The sequence below is a fragment of the Lepidochelys olivacea genome (genome assembly GCF_965140295.1).
Source record: "Lepidochelys olivacea isolate rLepOli2 genome assembly, chromosome: 1".
Lineage (NCBI taxonomy): Eukaryota > Metazoa > Chordata > Testudines > Cheloniidae > Lepidochelys > Lepidochelys olivacea.
Window position 1 is genome coordinate 124,795,042 of NC_140411.1, and position 19,353 is coordinate 124,814,394.

Below are 19,353 nucleotides of genomic sequence, written 5' to 3' on the forward strand. Positions count from 1 at the left end.
GCCTACTTAAGGTATCACAGAGGAAGTCAGAGCCGGAACCAGGATTAAAACTCTTCTCTGAGTAGGGGGCTACCTGAACTATAGTGCATCTCAGGCAAGTCACTTAACTTGCCAATTTAAGTATTGGTGAAATGGAACATTGCCTCCGCTCTGTCTTTGAGCTATCAGAATTGGGTTGATATGGTACTTTGAAGAGCTAAAGAATTAGTTAGAAATTCTAGGGGAATTTTGAGGTGCAAAGCACAGCGCCAAGGAAGAGTGAGTTAGTCTCTAGATAAGGGTTTTTGTGTCTGTAGTACTAAGGTAGAGTTTTATTGCATAGAGAGGGTATGCAAAGTAAGGGAACCGCTGCAGGTGAATTACCCTCCCTCCCATTTCCCAAACTGTAAACTTCATCCACCACACTCTTTCCCATCAGAAAAGTTTAAGCAAAATTGAAGTGGGACATTTATATTCTAAAGCAACAGCTCATGTGAACTGGATGCACTTAAAAAAAAGGGGCTAATTAAATCCAATGTAGTTATTCTGATGCAAGTTTGTGGGTAACCAGCCCTTAAAATGCCCCCATCTTTTTCTGCTCAGAATTACTAAAATTAGCTTATTCACTTTCATTCTAGTTTCTGTTCCCCCAAGAAAAAATTTCTCCTACAGCTATTTAAGACCGCCTCAATGTCTTCTTAACCACTAGTCTCATCCTCCTGCTTAGCTATTACTTCTACACATTACTATACTCATTCCTTCTGGCTCCCAGCTTTCCAAAAATGTCAGGACTTGTGAGCAGGGGCATAGGTCATGCTGTGCAGGAGGTCCAGGGAGAGGATACACTAGAATTTGAATTTGTCCCTTTGTTTTGCTCTCCTCCATCACTGGTTTAAAGGATTGTATCCTCAGAAGATTTTCTTACAGCATACTGGGTAGAAAGAGCAGCTTCAATATCATTTGCAAATGTAACCTCTATCCAAGACATAGATCGTTAGCCATTCATGGCCACGCTAGGAACATCTTACATGCTGTTAACAGCTGTTGGAAGAGTAACTGTGGAGACCGTACAATGTGACAAAGACACAACACCAGGTAAGTCCGTATTGTTCACCAGTCAAACGGCAACCGGTCAAACACTTTCCAGGTATACCTGATCATGTTGCAACAGTACAATCTGAATTAAAGCCAAAGAAGTTTTACAAACTTACTGAAGCAGGGGTCACATAATATAATTTAAATATTCTCCCCTATAGTAGCCTATATCATCACACTTAGCTTTAATGATACTAATCATTACAACAGTTCAGTGTATGCAAGGATCCCTTTCAAAAGATCATTTTAAACAGGGATTGCTTAACCTCAACTTGTAAAGAAAACTTTTTCATTTTTAATAACCTCAAACCAGAAAATGAGTTCTGTATGATACAAGTTTTCAAAAGGAAGAGTGAACAGACCCCCCACTGTGCTAGAACTTTTAAAATAATTAGTTTAATGTAGTGAGTATCAACCACCTCCAAAGAATCACTGCTTAAAAAGTGAGAATTTTAATTAATTAGCCTTTATTTCCATAATCACTAATCACACAATGCAATTTAATTTTGCCAAGGAAAAAAATTATTCACAAAGCACCCGCAGGAACCTTCTTTTTATAAAGACTAAGCAAGCAATTAATGCTTTTCTAATACATAAACAATTACAGTCAATTTTTTTAAATGTTTCTACAAAAAACCCAAAACAACCTCATGTTTTTTTAACCACCCTGACTCATATTTTGACAGATGAGGGAAAACCAGTTTGAACCAATCCAGTCTAAAATGATCACAGCAGGTGAGGGATGCAGAGGGGTTTGTAAGACACTAAGCCTTTTTCTTTACATTGCAGGCTTTTTATCAAAGTATATAAAATTTTAGTCTAGAAAAATAAGTATGGACTGTATACAATTATTGTGCTTGGAGACTGAAGATGACAAAGCACCACCCTTCAAAAGGCACAGGAAATAATGAAATACAGATTAGGGTATATTCCTTACAAGGGTTTTCCTCCTCTTAAGCTTAGAGCTTAACTAGGTGAAAAAGTACTGCCACTAAAGTAAAAAGCAAGGATGTCTCTCCACGCTTAGTTGCTAGCCAGAGACTGATGGATAGGGGGCTGGAAGCAGCGCACATGTTCCACGGGTGTACCTTCTCCATCACCAGACTTCATATATTTGTCCAAAATAGTAATTATCTCATTGTTCAGGATCTGGAATTTGCGAATTCTCTCAACCATTTTCTTCAAAGGCTGCAATGTCAAAAACATACATTCAGAAAAGAAGCTTTGAGATAAAAAAATCAGAACCAGCCTTTGATAAAACCAAGGAGAGCAACTGCCTCAACCCAGCAGACTTCTGCCAATTCAGCACCTCATGAACCAGTCTGGCCATAAGTATGAGAAAGTTTCTTGACACCTTAAATGACTGCTTCTTGGAGCAGCTAGTCCTGGAACCACCAGAGGAGAGGCAATTCTTGATTTAGTCCTATGTGAAACATAGGATCCGGTCGAGGAGGTGAATATAGCTGAACTGCTTAGTAATAGTGACCATAATCTAATAAAATTTAACATCCCTGGGGGGAGTGGAGGAGGGGGACACCCCAGCAGCCTACTATGGTAACATTTAATTTCAGAAAGGGGAGCTACACAAAACTGAGGAAGTTAGTTAAACAAAAATTAAAAGGTACAGTGCAAAAAGTGAAATCCCTGCAAGGAAACTTTTTAAAGACACCATAATCGAGGCTCAAATTAAAAAACAGAGAGGACCAAAAAAGTGCCACTGTGGCTAAACAACAAAGTAAAAGAAGCAGTTAGAGGCAAAAAGGCATCCTTTAAAAAGTGGAAGTTAAATCCTATTGAGGAAAATAGAACAGAGCATAAATTCTGGCAAGTGAAATGTAAAAATATATTTAGGAAGGCCAAAAAAGAATTTGAAGAACCGCTAGCCAAGGACTCAAAAAGTAACAGCAAAAAAAATTTTAAGTACATCAGAAGCCAAAAGCCTGCTAAATAACCAATGGGGCCACTGGATGATCAAGATGCTAAAGGAGCACTCAGAGAGGATAAGGCCATTGCAGAGAAACTAAATGAATTCTTTGCATCGGTCTTAACAGCTGAGGATGTGAGGGAGAGTCCCAAACCTGAGTCATTCTTTTTAGGTGACAAATCTGAGGAACTGTCCCAGATTGAGGTGTCATTAGAGAAGTTTTGGAACAAATTGATAAATTAAAGAGTAATATGCCAGCAGCACCAGACGGTATTCACCCAAGAGTTATGTAAATCAGCTTCTGTACCAGATGATTGTAGGATAACTAATGTGACGCCAATTTTAATTAAAGGCTCCACAGGTGAGCCTGACAATTACAGGCCAATAAGCCTAACTTCAGTAATGGGCAAATTGGTTGAAACTATATTAAAGAACAGAATTGTCACACATAGATTAATACGATTTGTTGAGGAAGAGTCAACTTGTTTTTTGTAAAGGGAAATCATGCCTCACCAATCTACTAGAATTTTTTGAGGGCTATCAACAAGCAGGTGGACAAGGGGGATCCAGTGGATATAGTGTACTTAGATTTTCAGGAAGCCTTTGACAAGGTCCCTCACCAAAGGCTCTTATGCAAAGTAAGCTGTTATGGGATAAGAGGAAAGGTCCTCTCCTGGATCAGTAACTGGTTAAAAGATAGAAAACAAAGGGTAGGAATAAATGGTCAGTTTCAGAATGGCAAGAGGTAAATAGTGGTGTCCCCCAGGGATCTGTACTGGGACCAGTACTGTTCAACATAGTCATAAATGATCTGGAAAAAGGGGTAAACAGTGAGGCAGCAAAATTTGCAGATGATTCAAAACTATTCAGGGACTGCAGGCTGTGATGAATTACAAGGGATCTCACAAAACTGCATGACTGGGCAACAAAATGGCAGATGAAATTCTATGTTGATAAATGCAAAGTAATGCATGTTGGAAAACATAATCCCAACTATACATATAAAACAATGGGGTCTAAATTAGCTGTTACCACACAAGAAAGAGATCTTGGAGTCATTGTGGATAGTTCTCTGAAAACATCCAAGCAATGTGCAGCGGCAGTGAAAAAAGCCAACAACGTTGGGAATCATTAAGAAAGGGATAGATAATAAGACAGAAAATATCATATTGCCTCTATATAAATCCATGGTGTGCCCACATCTTGAATACTGTGTGCAGATTAGGTTGCCCCATCTCAAAAATGATATATTGAAACTGGAAAAAGTACAGAAAAGAGCAACAAAAATGATTAGGGGCATGGAACAGCTTCCATATGAGGAGTGATTAATAAGACTGGGACTTTTCAGCTTGGGAAAGAGAAGACTAAGGGGGGGATATGATAGAGGTCGATAAAATCATGACTGATGTGGAGAAAGTAAATAAGGAAGTGTTATTTACTCCTCATAATAAAAACTAAGGGTCACTAAATTAATAGGCAGCAGATTTCAAACAAACAAATGGAAGTATTTCTTCACACCATGCACAGTCAACATGTGGAACTCCTTGGCCTTCACAACATCCTCTGGCAAAACTATAACAGGGTTAAAAAAAGAACTAGGTAAGTTCCTGGAGGATAGGTCCATTTATGGCTATTAACCAGGATTTGCAGGGATGGTGTCCCTAGTATCTGTTTGCCAGAAACTTGGAATTGGCGACAGAGGATGGCTCACTCAATGATTACCTGTTCTGTTCATTCCCTCTGGGGCACCTGGCATTGGCCACTGTCAGAAGACAGGATACTGGGGGCTGGATGGACCAGTGGTTTGACCCAGTATGGCCACCTTATGTAATGGAAAGAGGAAATAGTGCCAACTCTCTTAAGTCTGCCCCAGTGGTGGGGTGTGGTCTGGATAAGTTATGAATGTTTTCCAACCAGTGGTCGATGCAAAAAACCACTTAAAATTTTGTTTTTAAAGATCCACTCTGCTTATCAGAATTCCTGAAATAGTCCTTGGAGATGGGGATTAGAACTTCAGTAGGACTAGCCCTGTTCTAAAGGTACATATGTGCATCTAGATGGCATCATCTGTTTCATTAAATGTAAGAAAACCCATGTCATAATGAAAGGTAAAGGTTGGCTCAATTAAAATGCCAACCCTAACATAGAGTGCTATTAGCAAATGCTCTACTGCATAATCTTGGGCTTTGACTCCACTTTAAACGGTGATGGTTACAGATACCATGCAGCTCCATGCAAATAATTCCAGTTTTTTCCGACAAGTCATTGCAAATGAGTACAAAACCAATATTTTCAACATACCACATTCTTGATGACCTCATCTTTGCCATCATGCTTTTGTACTTTCAGTAAATGGTAGCAGAAATCCAAAACATCAAAGCGACGCTGCTGTCCCAAAAGCACAATGATCATACAGCCAGCCCAGTGCAGCCCATCTCCGAAGCACTGTCTGTAATAGAGTACAAAGTCTATGAAAATTGTATATTTCACCTAAAACTCCCAAGAACCAGTTAGCATGAACTATTGAGTCATCGGACATTTTCTCTTCAAAAAATAGGAGTCTAAAAACCATGCATAAGATGTTTTCCAGGCTGAGGTTTAAAACCCTCTCATTTAGGATCATTCTCTATTAAATGAACAATATTTAGAAACTGCAAGCACTAGAAATGCTGAAAATCTTTATCCAATTTTAAGTTCTTCCAAAAATATTTGCTCCCATTCCTCTGCAGCAGTGCTACTGTCACATTAACCAACAGAACAAACTGGCAATGCCATACCACCACATTTATTTGGTCCCTGTGGATTAAGGGGAGCAATGTCCTAAGACTTCCCATCAACAACTGGCCAATGACAGGCAAATGATAGCTCAATCTTTCCCTCTGAAAACTGACAAACATAATGCAAAGAACTAAAGAATTGAAGATTGCAGGACACTAACTTCTGAATTCTCATTCCTGCTGCTAACCCACAGAAAATAAGCAAGTACCTGATAAATTGCTTATAAAAGTTATTTTACTTAAATTCAGCAAATGTAGTGGGGTAAGCATCACTGGTGTTGAGAGGTGTACGCTAGGATCTCTTCCTTATGGGACCTTCTATTATGTACCAACGTATTTAAAATACATGATTTTTAAAAGATACAATTAATATCTGTGTTCCTGTGCTAATAGGCCCTCTCAATCCCTTGTTCTTTGTTCTGGGCTTGCCTCACTGAGCTATGTCAGAAATATGAACACCAGCATTATGTTTTGTATCCCCACTTCTAGCTGGGAAATACAATAAAGTTCTGTTGCAAACAAGTGCATAATTGGAAGCCTACGATACATACTCCACAGTAAACTCGTGTGTTCCCACAGGAATGCAGTATACAAACTGCATCGCACTCCAGAGACGGTGAAATTCCACACATTCATCCACATGCATCACACCATTGCTGGGAAGGGGGCCACGCCAGATTGGGTCATCTAGGAAGGTCCGAATCCTGGTCAAGATGACCTCAAACATGGATAGGCCGCAGCAGAGGCGTTCCTTGGTCAGCAAATCTCCTTCCCTTGCTATTGCAATTTGCTAAGATTGAGAGGACGAAATAAAAAGTAAATGAAACAGCATTTCAGATTAGTTATGGGGGAGGTGTGGTTTGTCTGAAAACCTTATATTAGCGCAGGACGAAGCTCTATTAGGGTGTTATGCTGATCTGAAAACACAGCAAAGAAAACCCCACAGCAAGATGCCTGTGCCAGCCAACTTCTGGGGCTCAGGCTGCAGGGCAGTTTCATAGCTGTGTAGACTTCTGGGCTCGGGCTGGAGCAAAGCTCTGGGGCCCTTCCACCCAGACGTCTACACCGCAGTGAAACAGCCCCACAGCCCGAGCCCTGTGAGCCCAAGTCGGCTGACACGGGCCAGCCGTGGGTTTTAATTTGCTGTGTAGACACACTCCAAGAGTGCTGTAAAACAGTTTACCTGCATGCCCCAATTCCAGTTCGGCACTTCGCCTTGGAGCAGATTCATTCAAGTGAATTCAGACTGAGTTGTTTAAACAAAAGTATATTTCTAGCTGGGTCACTAGTTTTGACTCTTCTTTTTGAACCAGTGCTTTTAAGGTCTCCTGGAGTCAAGGGTCAAGTGAAAGATGGAAGCCAGAAAACCTTTCTGAGTGGAAAGGTCAGATGCTGCTGTACTGCGCCATGGTTTGCAAGGTTGGTTTTTGTTTGGTTGCTTTTTTTAACTGAAATGAGTCAGAAGACAAAAATTGGTGTGTTCTGTTGTCCGCTGGCAGGCCCAGGTAATGGTCCCTCCCTCACATTGCTGATTCCCTGGCCTGCTGCTATCAGAGGCTGATGTGCTTCAAAGTGAGCATGAAGAGATCTGTACCACTGTAGTAAACTGAGATTTATAATCAATACTTGCTCTCTCTATATTGTACCAGCTTATGCCCTCCCATTGTAAGTTCTCTGCGGTAGGGACTGTTGCTTGCTCAGCACAGTTCACCTAACTCTACCCAGAGTGCTAAAGGTAGTCTGAACTCTATACTTGACATCATTCCCTTTTGGCCCCCCAAATCCCTATCTCTCAAGTACAAGGAGTCAGCTGTTGAAGCAAATGGGGAATGAAACACACTCTACAAGGACACAGAGGAGAATGGCCTCTGGACAGCAAGAGCAGCTCACTGACAAGGCATTGAGGAGGAAGAATGTTCTCTGTTGGTAATGAATTTTCCAGGAAAGCTCAGATCAAATAGAACAGCTGGTTTCCAAAAAGGTTCTGATTTTATCCAATTTGTTCACTGAATCACAAGAGAACAAATGACTTTTTTAAAAGGTCACAGAGAAAATCAGTTGCTTTTGGTGGAATTTGAACTGGGAGCCCCTTGGGTGCAAATCCTTTGCTTTACACATTATATTACAATAGTGTGCATGGAAATTAACACTTTAATCCTCTCCCAAAACCTAAAATGTCACCTCTGCACTGTCCCAAACATTCAGACAATAAGCCACCTGTGCACACAAGCTGCTGACCAACTTTACTGAATCCATGGATTTACTAGAGGCCCCATTGTGTGAACAATTTTTGTGTGACATTTGTAATTCTGACATGGCTACTGATATTGTAAGGGTCTCAGGTTTCTTGTGCACTGATATTTCTGCATAAAATGTCTGGGGCACAAAACGTAGGACATTACCTGGGGTGTTCCTAATCTTTCAATCAGAGGAACAAGATGGAGTGGAGCATATTTTGATTCTAGTCTTTTCATTTTAGCATCAAGTCTTTCACCCTCTGAAAGAGAGAAAAAAAAACAACCCACGTTATCCTTTAAAGTTAGGTGACTTCACTTTATAAACAAAGAACATTGCTGTACAGAAATTCGTGGTTTTATTGCAGTTTATTTTTGTCACAGTAGGAGCTGTGTAACTTGTTCCTTTGATGGGTAATTTCATTCAAAATGGCTTGCTTTTTCTTCAGTATGCATTTTATTTGATGCATAGTATCCACTGACAGGTTTATTCCTTTAACAATGTTACATTATACATTCAAGTTTAAAGAAACTAACTATACAGGCAAAAACTAGCAGTGAAACTCATTTTGTTATCAACTCATTTCTGCCCTCAAAATAAGGCTCTTATGCTGTCTATAACATACTTTGACCCCCATGCATACTTAGACAATTAAAATCACCCTTATCACATGCAAAATACTTGCCTTCAGAGGATGGGGTTATACTGAAGGTGTTTTATATATGGAAAGATTAAAAAAAAAACCCAACAAAAAACCCCAACACTCACCACTAGTGAGTAGGAAATGTTCTCTGGTGATTGGGTGAACAAAATTTGCAATGCTCTGGTTAGTCAAATGGCTGTCTACAGGGACTTGAGTAACTGCAATAAATCTGATCAGGCTCTTTCACTTTGTTATGTATGTGAATCCTATGAGCAGAGGCATAGATAGATCTGCTGCTGCTGGCAGTGGGGCAGAAGTAGGAAAAGAGGACCACCCAAAAAAAAAAAAAGAAAGAGCAGTAGAAGGATAAAATGGGGAACGGAAGCAGCTCACCTTCCAGCAGTCAGGAAGGGGAGAAAAGAAGACAGAGGAACAAATCCTGCAAGGTAATTCAGCAAAGCATTTAAGCATGTGAAAAGTCTGTGGCAATCACGCATGTGGTTGTGCTTTGCTGGATCAGTGAGACAGTACTCAGCACCTTGCAGGATCTAGCCCTAACCCTCCCCATCCCCAAGTTTATTTTGCACACCTACAAGCCAAGGCTGATATGAAGGATGGGACCTCATAGCAAGTCCAGCATTCTCCAACCTCATCACCAAGTGGGGATGAGGCAGCGGTGGGCATATCACCAGTGTGCTGCACAGAGCATTCTCGATCACCCCACCCCCAGAGGCCCTGATTATAGGCTTAGGCCTCCTGCTTTTCTGTGTCCTGTACAATTTTCAGGCTTGCAGATACTCAGGAATTTGCTGTCGTTGCAAATGAATAGTTCTTGTGTAAAGAAAGTTTCAGAATGATGAATTCACCAACAAGGAAGCAACATCGGGGGTAATACTGCTGGAGAACAAATGCTCGTCCAGCCCATACCTTTGACATGAACCCTTGGTAGTATATTCTGGAACGGTGCAGCATGCAACAGGTCACAAACTTCCTCTAGCGACTAGAACAAAAAGAAACAAGAAGCATTTAGGAGTTAAAAAACAACAGCATGTCAAGGGCACCAAAATCTGCTTCTAAAACCATGCTGACATTCTAAAACAAATAGCGGCTGACACCAGAGGGCACCAAGCATCTACAGTTAGAACAAACACATGCTGCTTTTGGCTCCCTTTTCACAGAAGTACTTAGCAGCAATTTGGCTTTTGCAGGTTACCTTGGATTCACAAAGATTTACAGCAACTCTACCCACCCAGAGGTTGGCAGTTCTTAAAGGACAGAGGCTATTTATTGAAAAGACGAATGCAGAATGACGAAGTTCTGTGTTAAAGTGGCAGACGGCTCCTGTGTAGACACACACAAATGTGAACAAAGCAGTGAGTTATGTTTTTATTTTTACCAACACTGTTCCCATAACCCATTATCACCCAGAAACATGTCTCCCAGAAAAAAAGTCTCAGATGCAGAAAACTAATGGCATGGGAGAGAGGGGGCCCAGCATGGAACATTTCAAATCTTTAAACTATAAGGAATAAAAAAAATAAAATTGTTTCACAAATATTAAAAAATATCCATAAAGTTGGATGTGTTTGCTTCTGGAAATCCCTGTATGTTCTCAGTGTATGAAACAGCCAAGAGCAGAACCTGAGATAAGAGCTAGACTCATCTGAGGCCTCTTCAGAACCAAACTTGAGAAATAGTATGTTTTCATTTTTATTTTTCATTAACATTAATGGTTTTAACAATCCCCAGAGAGGAGAGACGATTTCATGTTCCATGACTTATTTCAATCAAACACAAGGAACTGGCCCTTTTCCAAAGAAATTAAATCATTTACCCACAGTGAGTAAAATTCTCTAACAGTCAGTCAATCTAATTAGTAGCAGTAGTACACATTTATATTGTGGTAGCACTCAAAGGCCTAATTGGGACTGGAGCCCCATGGTACTTCTGAGCACTGGACACATAGGTAAGAGGTAATCCCTGCCCAGAAGTCTTACAATCTAAGAAAGACACAAGCACATGAAGAGTAGGGCTCCGGGACACTAGAGGGTGTCACACACAGTTGTTGCTTCTGTAGGTCAAGTACGTTGCACACACCGGGGCGCCTTGGATCTCTCCTTGCCCTCCTTCCCTCACAAAAACCTACAAACAAATGCATTCGATGAAGAACTGGCACAGCTTTGTTAGTGACAGGTTTTGCATTTTTAATGGGCGTAGAAGAATGGCAATAAGTGGGGAAATTAGAGTAAGGGAGCAGGAAAAAAGAAGGAGAAGAGGGACAGTCATAACATCCTTGCCTGCTGATAGGCAGACAACAACATAGTCATCATGGCAAAGGTTAGCCTAAGGAGAGCTGTATGGATAGCATCAGGGAGCTGTTCCCCCATGCATAAAGGGCAATGTGGGTAGCATGAAGGTGCTTATGGGGAAGGTTGACTGCTGGGTGGTAAAGGCTGGGAATGCTGCCAGAGCAATGGCGGGGGGGTGCAATCAGCTAGTTAGGATGGGGCTATGTTGCAAAGGTAGAGACAAGAGGCTTATATGAGTTGGAGAGGTGAAAAAGGAACCAGAGGAGGGATTCAAGAGAGGGGTGCTGTGGTCAGAACAAAGAGCCAGGAAGATCTTAGCAGTAGCATTTTGAATGGACTATCTGAATGTTGTAGTAGTCGAGGCCAAATGAGTCTAAAATGAGTCTTTAGACCTGCTTTGGCTTTTGGAATTAGGAAGCAGCAGGAATAGAACCTCTTTCCTCTCAAGTGAAAGGCAACCTCCTTCTCAGCTCCCACCCGAAGGAGTTAGTGGACTTCTTGCTCCATCAGATGGGTCTCTGAAGAGGGACAGGGAGGGGGGATGGAAAGGTGGGGTGGACAGGAATTGTGCTGAAAACCCAGTGGTCTTAGGTGATTTGGGTCCAGGCGTCCAGGACATAAGAAAGGTGGTTGGAAAATGGGGGTCGCTGGATCTAGTGCAGAGGGGATTGCGATATTGACCTCGAGTGTCTCGTCAAAGTGAGTGCTTTGATGACTCAGGGTGCCGAGGAGCTGACTGCATAAGGCCTGGCGAGGAAGACTGGGGAGGGGACCTGCAATCTTTTCCCACTGTTCTCAGCACCCAGTGGCCTGATGTGATACGGGACCACACCAGGCTGAAATAGGAGAGTTGTCTGGAAACAAGGGGCGGGGGAAGGGGCAGGATTTGGTATGGGAACTGATAGAACACCCCTCAAGTGTGCCCCTTCAAAAAAATTCTGCTTGGGACCTTGTGGAGGTCTGTGAGAGCCCAGTAATGAGGTAGAGGTGAAAGGTGGCTGTGGCACGCGCTCTTAACCCCTGCCTCGTTTCTTAAACGGGTCTTGGCGAGACAGAGCCGGGAAGCAGACCAGGGTGCTTTCGCTAAGATGCAGGGGCATAGAAGCCCAGGGGCCACTGATGGTGGCTCTAGAATCTGTCAGGCCAGGGAACTCCGCATCTGTCTGTTCAGAGAAGAGGGAAGCTCAAACGGAAGGTCCTGAATGGGCTGCTGAACCTCGAGTGATCGTCCTGAGGGTTGGAGTCAAGAGCAGCTTTGCATGACCACTGCTGATGCCTTTATTCTATCAGCTATGTCAAGGGAAGCCTGAAGGGAGGCCCTGGCTAGTCTTCCCTTTCTCCATCAGGGCGGAGAATTCCTGTCTGGATTCCTGTGGCAGAGAGTCCTTGAATTTTGACAGAGCGGCCCTTCTCTCAGACGCCACCAAGTACAAACGACTGGAAGGCGGTCCTGATACCGGGGGGATATCCAATAGATTCCAAAAAGGCCATTGGTCTGGCACTGATCACTGCCCACTGGGCCAGGCGCCTGGAGGAGCACCCCCACCGGGATCAGATGGACCGTAGGTTGGGTACTGCTATTGGTCCCTCGGTTGGGTGCAGGACTCCACCTCTGACTCTGAGGACAAGTTGGCTCGAGAGGACCCTGGGGGATGGTACCCCTCGCTTCCGTCAGCCAGAGCCGAGGGTCCAGGGAACAGCGCTGGAGCAGGAAGTCTTCGCTAACATCAGCAGGTTGGTATCAGTGCTGGATAGGAGCTTGGGGCAATATGCTTCCTTCTGCTTGATGACCTCACCGGTGCCAGAACTTGCTCCGCTGGGGTCTGCGGAACCAGGAGAGCCATTAGGTCCCTGACTGCTGCAAATGTCTCTGGGGCGGACAGCACCGCGTCCCGCTGGCACCACAACGTTCACCCGGTGTCCGAGGATGGTGCTGCACTGGACTTATGAGCAGGGTGGAGTCGACGGTGCTGCTTGCCGGCATACAGGAGTCGCTGCTGGAATAGCACTCCACACTAATGCTGAGGTACTCAGCGCAGAGTCCGACCGGCTTGGCTCGGACTTTGGTCTGAGTGCAGCTTCCATCAGGATGTACCTTAGCTTAGCCCGCCTGTCCTTTTTCATATGAGGCTTGAACTGGCAGCAGATCTGGCAACGTTCTCGTATGTGAGCCTCCCCCAGACACTTCAGACACCTGGAGTGCAGGTCACTCACCGGCATGGGCATGCCTCAGGAGGCGCAGGGTTTGAAGCCCAGATACTGGGGCATGCCAGGCCCCAAGGGCAGAGGATGTTCTTCTAAGCAAGTGGGGGTCTACGTGTATAACACTACTACTAGAAGAGATAAACTGAAGGTAACTAAACTCGTGAAAGAACAGAACAACAGAACCACCCACGAATGCCTGGCCAAGGCAAGGGAAGTTGTTCCAGTGGCGGTCACAGGCGGTAAAGAAGGAACTGAGAGGGCACGGGGCCGCCTAGGGCCCTTATACTGGCGCATGGCACCAGAGGGTACTAGAGCCAGCCTGACGGATACCGCTGAGGGAAAGATCTGCAGCGACTGCGCACACAGCGTGCGCACACTAACGTGGAATGGAAATCAGCAAGCACTCAAAGAAGAACAAGGTCTTATAATGGGAAGTGTCACACACATTAAACTAGAGGCGTCGCCACCTGTGCCACTTCCCCCCTTTATACTGCCTTGTATCCACCTGAGGGTCACAAAGCAGCACATAATTTAACCTCACAACATCCCTGTGTATCCTTATTTTACAGACAGGGAAAACTGAAGCAAAAAGAGAGAGAGAGACTTGGTCACACAGCAAGTCTTTGGCCCAGATCTCCTTAGCTCCCACACCATACAGCCCATTGTACATTATCTAAGAGCATAAGGAGGACATACTGGGTCAGACCACTGGTCCATCCAGCCCCCAGTATCCTGTCTTCCGTCTGTGGCCAATGGCAGGTGCCCCAGAGGGAATGAACAGAACAGGTAATCATTGAGTGAGCCATCCTCTGTCGCCAATTCCAAGTTTCTGGCAAACAGAGGCTATGGATATTCAGAGCATGAGGTTGCATCTGTGCCCATCCTAGTAATAGCCATTGATGGACCCTTATCCTCCCTGAACTTATTTAGTTCTTTTTTGAATCCTGTTATATAGCTTTAGCCTTCACAACATCCTCTGGCAATTTAAAATATAAAAATAAAAATGTGTTTGAGTTGCTATTGCAGCCTTGGCAGATATACTGCCTGACCCTCAGCTAGTACTTAATAGTGATGTTGTGTTACATTGTGTACTTAAGAACATCTAGAAGCTCATTGATGAAGTCTGTTGTGCCAGTTCACTCTGTTCTTCAGTTAAATATAGAGCCACATAAATTCTTGATATGCTAATGTTTATGTTTCTAAAGAGAAAAAAACAGCTCCCTCATTTTCTTTGTCATCTAGTCATTTGTTACACAAACTCTGAGTTTAAAGAACAAACGGAATATTCCATATGTGATCTCCCTTTCCCCTACCAATCTGTCCCCTCCACACAGGGGTATGGGAATTTAACAGAAATTCAAGAATTTTAAAACAGAAATAAGTAGGATGTATCCATTTCAAGCCGTCAACAACCTGAAGACCACCTTATGTGCCACATTAGTTTCTATACATGAATCATGGAATACAAATCCAGTACATTGTTATTCCTCTTTTTAGATACCTGAGAGGCACTCAGATTTTATGACAATAAGAGACCAGAAGTACCCATACAGAGAGAACTAATTACTGCCTTCCTCCAAAAAACACTAAGCAAAACCTGGAGCACAGGATAAGAAGATTACTATATGGTATAGAGAACAGTGTATTGAAAATATTGCAACCACAGACAGCCAACTTAGTACAGATGGGATTTGGAAGTTGTATCTGTTTTCACTGGTACAATATTTTCAGATGCACTCTTCCATCACATGGAGTTCCAAGGGGGCATGCACAAATTCATGGTTGGTGTAGTGCCATCTCACGGACATTCAATAACCCACATAGGAAGAGCAATGGCTTTAACACCTGAGGTATGATTGACAGTATATGGAGAAACAAGGATTTAAATTTCTACTTTCCCTAAATGAGTTTATTTCAAAATGTCCACTAGAATTGCAGATGTTAGAGATGGGAAAAACCTTTCAAGCCTAGTCCACTCCCACTGCTAATGCAGGACTGTGCAAAGCAGTAGGTGTTCTACATTTTTTCCCCAGTCAAGTGGTAAATGTCTCAAGCTATGGGGACTACATACTCTCTTAAGCAGACTATGCCATGTTTCACGGCAAAAATGATGTACCAGATCTAACAACAAAACATGAGGCAAAGAGTTTTACCAAATGTGTTCTTTTAGGCTCTTGGATTTTTACATACAATTTCAATAGCTTGTGTGATTAGTGCTAGCAGAAGATAATATAAACCATACAGTCATGATTACATTTTAATTTTAAGTAGAGGGGCTTATATTATGTAGACAAAGAGAGGGTACTCCTTGTTTGTGAGCCAAAGCTCTCTTCTGATTATTTCGCACTTTTATTCTAGGACTGGTATTCCCTACCTTCTCCGTTTCCATCTGCTACCACTGTGGCAATTTACCTTTGCTTGTGAAGTTAAGATGCATAGACCCACCCCAACCTTCAGGATGCACAGACCCATCCCCAACCACCCATAAACTGGACAGCAAGGGGAGCTGAGAAAGAAGTGGAGCTGGCACTGTTGTCCTCAGCATTCAACTATGTCCATACATTGGTACCGAGTCTGAGCTTTGCAAGGCTGTAAGAGAGAACTCACCAATGTTTCTGCACCCAGAAGATATTTTTTCTAAAGGGAGATTTTTCTGCAATTGCAGAAAACTTTCCAACGTTATGTCTGTAGTTTTCACTTAAGGCATCAATGACTGATTTTTGAAGAATGTTTTTAGATACATATGGTGTTAGAGTAACTTCCTAAGCACCTACCAGACTCTGTTCGATGAGTAGACAGAAGAGCACAGCATTTCCCACTTCCCGCAAATTCTGGAAACACACAGTCTTCAGTTCTGCATATTCGACAATGTCCTTCAGCTGATGGTGGAAAAATTCCAGGATACCTGAGATGTGTGTGTGTGTGTATATATATATATAAAAAAAAAAAGAAAAGAAAAAAGGTGAAAACCTTTGAGCAGTCAAGGCTAATTATTTCAATAGTTATCACATACACATCTATTAGCTTGCTGAAATCAGCTGATAAAAAATCTAGTTAAGTGGATAAAATCATATGGAGCAGAAATAGTTTCCCCTTTACCAAAACAGCAGATAGTGGGGTGAGATGTGGAGTGGAACAAGAGGGAAAAGTTGATGTAGATATCAAGTCCCTCACTGGCTCACTGAGGATGAATATAATTGTAGAGCTTTGTACAACTTTTTTTCTAGTAGCATCTTTCATGCAAGGAATGCAAGCCAAGTCTACAGAAGGCAGGGGGCAGGGGGATGGGAGAACACATGGAACTGTATCCAGCAAGACAGTGACCCTGAAAAGGATTTGGGATCATAGTGGTCAAACAACTGAAGATGCGCTCCCAGTGGAATGCACCTTATATCTAATTTGAATTTGTCTGACTAACTTCCAGCTATTGGTTCTTGTTTTGCCTTTTTCTGCTAGGTTAAAGAGCCCTTTAGGACTTGGTATTTTCTCCCCACCAAGGTACTTACACACCATTATCAAGTTACTTTGATCTTCTGTTAATAAGGGTTAATATTTTGTATACTAAAATAAAATACTGGGTATTCTATATCCACCCCAAGCGATAGAGCTCCTTGCAGCCACTCTGAAAAAACATCTGCTTCCTTTGCACAGCCCCAGGCTCCATAAAGGATATGCTGTTAAAGGAGTGTGTGTTATAAACAGACATTTAGCTGGGTCCCATTTCACACACTGCTATCCTTCACCTGCACTTGAAATTATGGCTTAAGAGCTGCATATTACCTATTTTAGTTTATTTCAGTAAAAAAAAACCTACAAGAAGCAAATAAGACACAAAAAAGGTTTTGATGAAAATATTTTTAGTGTTCAGTTTTACACGATGCTTAATAATAAATCCCTGAAAGCTTATTATATTGTTTTACCAAACAGTGAGCTTGTTTTTAATCCATGCTCTGGATCTACAATTTAGAGTAACCACATGTCCCCGAGCACCAGGAATGTCCCGCTTTTCAGGGCCTGGCCCAGTTGGTTTTACAAACAAGGTTTTGTCCCAGATTTTTTTTTTTTAAATAAATTCCTGAGACAGTGAAACTGTCAGCAGGATGGCTGAGGGCAAGGACTACCTCCAGCTCTCCTGTCACACACTGCCACTCTGCTCTCTCATCACAGTCCCTGCCATGGGACTTCCCAGAGACGTACCACACACACACACACACACACACACTTGAGTCAGCCTCCCCAGCTCCGAGTCAGACTCATCCTGCCTAGAATCATAGAATATCAGGGTTGGAAGGGACCTCAGGAGGTCATCTAGTCCAACCCCCTGCTCAAAGCAGGACCAATCCCCAACTAAATCATCCCAGCCAGGGCTTTGTCAAGCCTGACCTTAAAAATATCTAAGGAAGGAGATTCCACCACCTCCCTCGGTAACGCAGTTCCAGTGTTTCACCACCCTCCTAGTGAAAAAGTTTTTCCTAATATCCAATCTAAACCTCCCCCACTGCAACTTGAGACCATTACTCCTCGTTCTGTCATCAGCTACCACTGAGAACAGTCTAGATCCATCCTCTTTGGAACCCCCTTTCAGGTAGTTGAAAGCAGCTATCAAATCCCCCCTCATTCTTCTCTTCCACAGACTAAACAATCCCAGTTTCCCTCAGCCTCTCCTCATAAGTCATGTGTTCCAGTCCCCTAATCATTTCTGTTGCCCTCCGCTGGACTCTTTCCAATTTTTCCACATCCTTCTTGTAGTATGGGGCCCAAACCTGGACACAGTACTCCAGATGAGACCTCACCAATGTCGAATAGAGGGGAACAATCACGTCCCTCGATCTGCTGGCTATGCCCTTACTTATACATCCCAAAATGCCATTGGCCTTCTTGGCAACAAGGGCACACTGTTGACTCAGTTCAGCTTCTCATCCACTGTAACCCCTAGGTCCTTTTCTGCAGAACTGCTGCCTAGCCATTCAGTCCCTAGTCTGTAGCGGGGCATAGGATTCTTCCATCCTAAGTGCAGGACTCTGCACTTGTCCTTGTTGAACCTCATCAGATTTCTTTTGGCCGATCCTCTAATTTGTTTAGGGCCCTCTGTATCCTATCCCTACCCTCCAGCATATCTACCTCTCCTCCCAGTTTAGTGTCATCTGCAAACTTGCTGAGGGTGCGATCCACACCATCCTCCAGATCATTTATGAAGATATTGAACAAAACCGGCCCCAGGACCGACCCTTGGGGCACTCCACTTGATACCGGCTGCCAACTAGACATGGAGCCATTGATCACTACCCATTGAGCCCAAAAATCTAGCCAGCTTTCTATCCACCTTATAGTCCATTCATCCAGCCCATACTTCTTTAACTTGCTGGCAAGAATACTGTGGGAGACAGTGTCAAAAACTTTGGTAAAGTCAAGGAACAACACGTCCACCGCTTTCCCCTCATCCACAGAGCCAGTTATCTCGCCATAGAAGGCAATTAGATTAGTCAGGCAGGACTTGCCCTTGGTGAATCTATGCTGACTGTTCCTGATCACTTTCCTCTCCTCTAAGTGCTTCAGAATTGATTCCTTGAGGACCTGATCCATGATTTTTCCAGGGACTGAGGTGAGGCTGACTGGCCTGTAGTTCCCAGGATGCTCCTCCTTCCCTTTTTTAAAGATGGGCACTACATTAGCCTTTTTCCAGTTGTTCGGGACTTCCCCGGATCACCATGAGTTTTCAAAGATAATGGCCAATGACTCTGCAATCACATCCGCCAACTCCTTTAGCACTCTCGGATGCAGCGCATCCGGCCCCATGGACTTGTGCTCGTCCAGCTTTTCTAAATAGTCCTGAACCACTTCTTTCTCCACAGAGAGCTGGTCACCTCCTCCCCATGCTGTGCTGCCCAGTGCAGTAGTCTGGGAGCTGACCTTGTTCGTGAAGACAGAGGCAAAAAAAGAATTGAGTACATTAGCTTTTTCCACATCCTCTGTCACTAGGTTGCCTCCCTCATTCAGTAAGGGGCCCACACTTTCCTTGACTTTCTTCTTGTTGCTAACATACCTGAAGAAACCCTTCTTGTTACTCTTAACATCTCTTGCTAGCTGCATCTCCAGGTGGGATTTGGCCTTCCTGATGTCACTCCTGCATCCCCGAGCTATATTTTTATACTCTTCCCTGGTCATTTGTCCACTCTTCCACTTCTT

The 19,353-nt window shown here is 43.2% G+C and overlaps 1 protein-coding gene across 2 annotated transcripts in view; it reads right to left on the reverse strand.

The window, feature by feature from the left end:
- Positions 1-1,574: 1,574 nt before the first annotated feature.
- CYFIP1 (cytoplasmic FMR1 interacting protein 1) overlaps positions 1,575-19,353 on the reverse strand; it is a 133,954-nt gene continuing 116,175 nt past the window's right edge. For both annotated transcript variants that reach the window (XM_084634969.1, XM_084634968.1), the window contains exons 26-31: positions 15,942-16,072; positions 9,581-9,653; positions 8,178-8,272; positions 6,327-6,565; positions 5,300-5,447; positions 1,575-2,262 (exon numbers count right to left, since the gene is read on the reverse strand). In XM_084634969.1, coding sequence (XP_084491095.1) covers positions 2,098-2,262; positions 5,300-5,447; positions 6,327-6,565; positions 8,178-8,272; positions 9,581-9,653; positions 15,942-16,072 — 851 coding nt within the window. In that variant the 3' untranslated portion in view covers positions 1,575-2,097. The remainder of the gene's footprint in view (positions 2,263-5,299; positions 5,448-6,326; positions 6,566-8,177; positions 8,273-9,580; positions 9,654-15,941; positions 16,073-19,353) is intronic.